The 4,132-nt window shown below is 40.3% G+C and overlaps 1 protein-coding gene across 4 annotated transcripts in view; it reads right to left on the bottom strand.

Moving 5' to 3' along the window:
- Positions 1–3,627, bottom strand: part of LOC103920144 (MAP3K7 C-terminal-like protein) — a 32,273-nt gene extending 28,646 nt beyond the window's left edge. Inside the window, exons 1-4 of one of the 4 annotated variants that reach the window (XM_009327810.1) lie at positions 3,263–3,627; positions 1,001–1,145; positions 738–798; positions 375–483 (exon numbers count right to left, since the gene is read on the bottom strand). In XM_009327810.1, coding sequence (XP_009326085.1) covers positions 375–483; positions 738–755 — 127 coding nt within the window. In that variant the 5' untranslated portion in view covers positions 756–798; positions 1,001–1,145; positions 3,263–3,627. The remainder of the gene's footprint in view (positions 1–374; positions 484–737; positions 799–1,000; positions 1,146–3,262) is intronic. The other 3 variants (XM_009327812.1, XM_009327811.1, XM_009327813.1) reach the window with 3 other exon arrangements.
- Positions 3,628–4,132: the final 505 nt, after the last annotated feature.

Genomic DNA, 4,132 nt, shown 5'->3' with positions numbered 1-4,132 from the left:
GGAAAGTCTCTTCCTGCTCTAGCCTCATCCTCAGTACAAAATGCCCTTTTATTTTTCTTGTTTTAAAATTCCTTAAAATCAGACACACTGCATATGCAAGTAAATTTTATAGTTAATTACAGTCCTAAGTATATTCCACAAACCACTGAAAGAAAGCTAAGATCTAAACTGTCAGTCTAGGGGTTTTAGTCTAATGAAATTGTTAATGGAAACAATAAAAGTTATCAAACAGGAAAACTGATCACATGCTATCACTCAGGAAAAAAATCCACCCATAACACTGGACTTCATTTGATATTGTAAACACCAGTAAGAACATGTAAAATTTAAAAGCAATTATTTCACTGTGGTTTACTCCATAAATTAAACTGTACCTGGGGAGTCATTCAGGCTGAAGGCAATTCGTACTGGCTTATCAGCAGGTACCCTGGCGGTGGTGATCATGTGGGCACTTGAGTCAATGCTTTTACTTGTTTGTTCCAGCTGCAATAATACAAACAATATATTTATTACAGAGCATGTGACACCATTCAACAAATGAGTTTTAATGCTTTTCATGCATTCACAGCTACCTTTCTCATTCTAGCTAAGCAACGTTTAGAATCAAAGTCAAGAGAGCGCCATTTCACTTTTCCATTTAAAAAGGGTTCAAGTGAAATTCAGCGCAGAGACTGCCTTTCTTTTGCTATTTACAGATTAGAAAGAACGATGGCAAAGGAAGCTTCCCCTCTCCTCACCTGCTTGCTCCCCGCCATTGCCCCTTCAGCAAGCCTTGACTCGTGGCAATGCTGCCTGGTTCTGAAGGTGAAGAAGGAAGAAGGGGTGGGGAGTTGAGAGTAACATGACCCCAAGCCTGCCATGTGATTGGAAACGTGCACACCACTCCACATGGTGTCAATGAGGAGGCACCCGTCCTCCTACCTTCCACCCATACTCCCCCAGTCAAACTGTGCCTGATAGTCACGCACTTAATGGTCAGAAAGTTACTGGGTCTCCAAACCTTGGTGGTGATTCTTCAGTGGAACTCTGTGCAGGTGTAGGGGTCTGTCTGCATGGGTTTGACTCCCGGACTGGGACCTTATTCAGTCCTCGGTCTTTCTTCTGAGACCACCAACTCCCAAAAGTGGTTTTACTGAGATGAAACCCTGTCCATTAAGAAAACTGCTAGTTCATTTCAAGCAGGGCACTAAAGAATTGTTGAGCAACAAAAGAATTAGCTACTACTGACCTGTAATGGCATAATTAAAGCATCTCTGAACACTCAAAAGTTGTACTCAGAGCTCTACCATGTATATTTATCCTTTTGAATGAGCAGTTTTGGTTAAACTCTATTAAATAGCTGAACGCAAACTTAATCTCCTTGTATACCTAGCACAAAGCTGCTAAAATTCACAGATATTAATCTTCTGATTAGCTCCATGTGTGGAGAACATGAAGTCAGTGGGACTTCACGCACACAGAAGATCTGCCCATAAAGAAATTATTTTAGGACTGAAGACTATGCTATCCAGAGTGCATTGTATCGATACCAACTATGTGGACAATTACGAGAGTAGCTTTTAAATTACCATAAAAACTCCTCAGTCAATTAGAAACCAATTAATTTACTAAATGTTGTACCACATTTCAGTGAACAACATGGCATTTAGCTAGTGAAAACACAAGACAGTTTCCTAAGCCAATAGTCTTGCAGTTTTTCAGTAAAGTAGCTATTGTATTGCACGGAAATCCCAACAACTCATTCTAATTTACACTTAATTATTTGGCAGTCTCAGAAAGTCAATAAAACAGAATGATATTTCAGGATTATAATCTTCCTCGGTGATGTACAAGTGAATCAAACTCTTCCCTGGCATCACTGCCTTGCAATCAGTGGAAGAGTATCAAATTTGCATTTGGCCCATTAATTTCAGCATTTATTTTTTGTTTGCTTTGTCTGTCTTAATATTTAGCTAGCAGAGTGATACGGTTACTCTGTAGCAATGCTACACAAGAAATTGTTGTTTGACGTGCATAATCTTTTCCTAAAATAACAACAAATATTCTAAAATCATTACTTTGAATAAATCATTTGGAGCTGAGAGTGTCTCTTTCTACTAATGCATAAAGGATATCAGGGATCGTTTTTTATTCCCCATTACTAATAATCAAGACACACAAAAATTGAACTGATATCTATTGGGCAGAGACAAAGAAAAGTCAACTAAACTGCTGCAGTGTATGTTTTTGGACTCAGGAAAAGATCCCTGGAGTCAACTGAAATATTCTATTTTTAAGTGCATTGCATTAGACTAAATAACTTCTACCTTCTGAGCATTATTGATCCCTTTTTTCCCCCCAGATGCTCACTTTATAAGAAACATCTGAAGACACCTCACTGTTTTTAAAAAACAGCAGAACTACTAATCCAAAATTCTTTATCATATTTCCCTTCCGAACCTCCCAACACAAGGTAAAGACAAAAAAAAAAGAAGAGATTTTAAATGATAAGCACATCCTTGAAACAAGGCTGTTCATCATTCTGTGTTGGTGGTACACATTCCCCTGACATCTGCTTACTATCTCAAGTGGTCTTCCACATAAGAGTATACTTAACATTTTGTATCATAGCCTAAGAAATTAAAATGATGCATTCTGCTAGAGGTTTTAAAGTTGCCATAACAATACTGCTAGGAGTAAATCTGTTGTCTTATCCCAGTCACATACTCTGTGGTCTGCCATGTCTTTAAATTACCTCTTTTAACCACCTACTATGTGAGGGCAAAAATCAATACCCCTTCAATAAGCAATGGTCAATTCTACCATAACACAAAAGAGCATTTTCATTTTATTCCAAAAAGAAATCTCATCTTTGTACGCAGCAATTACCCTGCTATCCATTTTTTTTATATTGCATTTATCCCTTCACTCCTTTTTGTGCGGAATCTTCAAGCTCTTCACCACAAAAAGCAGTCAAAGGGAACAGAGAGGGATGGAAGCAGCAGCCTGTGTGCAAATGAGGTGATACAGGAAACACGCAGACCAACTGCCCCCAATTCCCCACCTGCCTTCTCCATGCATGAAGAACAATATCTCTGTAGAGAGAGATGAGGGTGAGGGGGCAACCTGGAATTTAACGAGATTTAATGAGCAGCTCTCTTCTTCACAACAATTGCCTATAGAACTGGCTGCTGTTTCTCCATAAAAAATCTGCAGCAGAACTCAGATTAAGTGCTGTTACAGCTCTATCAATTTAGTTCAGTTTTCACACCTGTTGCCTTACCTCACTTAGCGGAGTGTCTGCACTTGTATAATCCAGGGCCAGCCACTGCCTTGGCTTGTCGTTGCCTTTATGGAGTAAAGCTTCAATAAAAGAAAAGGCTGCACCTGCTGCATAGCAACAAACTGACAAGGTCTGAGAAGCTGAGACAGCTGTCAGGGCAACATGCTGCTACCTGCACTTCCCATAGGCTTTGCTGTCCCAAAAGATCACCCTTTTCCGCTTTTCTCCACAATTCCACTTTTCCTTCCTCTCCTTGCCAGTGACGAGGGATTATGATGCTGTCACGCTTCAGGGAGGAAAAAATCCTTCTGTCACAGACATTATTAAGCAGCAAACTGTGGCGAGCCCAAGATTTTTAATTCATTAGTCCTGGCAAACCTAAAATACAAACAGACTTGCTTCATAGGACAGGAATGTTTTCAGCATGACCCAATCAGTGTCTGTGTCTATTCCAGCAAACTGGCAAAGATAGCATGACTCCAGTCAGCAAAAATGTCTGCGGCTCCAATCAGCTTGGGCTGACACTGCCAACTTGGACTGGCTACAAGCAAACTATCAAATGATAGCAGCGACTATCAAAGCTAACAACAAGGGATGGGCTTGGCGTGTTAGGCTGGGTTCATGCTGGCTTTGGTCAAGCCGGGCTTGTCTAATAGCAGACGATAGCCCTGCACTTCTGAGGAGGCAACGGGCAAATTTCAGAATGCGTATGCTGTGAAAGCAGATGTATTTATAGATGAGCTGGTGATGGCAGTGATAGCTGAAGCTGACTAAATCAGAGATTTGACTGAACTCGGAGGATTTCCTAGTGCGATTTCGGATAGCTTTTGGCAGTTTTGAAACCACAGGCAAGCAATTAGTAGATAAATC

The sequence above is a fragment of the Pygoscelis adeliae genome, unplaced genomic scaffold (assembly GCF_000699105.1).
Source record: "Pygoscelis adeliae isolate BGI_AS28 unplaced genomic scaffold, ASM69910v1 Scaffold14, whole genome shotgun sequence".
NCBI classification, from domain to species: Eukaryota; Metazoa; Chordata; class Aves; order Sphenisciformes; family Spheniscidae; genus Pygoscelis; species Pygoscelis adeliae.
The sequence above is the reverse complement of the archived record's forward strand: the minus strand, read 5'-3'. Positions and strand labels throughout refer to the sequence as shown.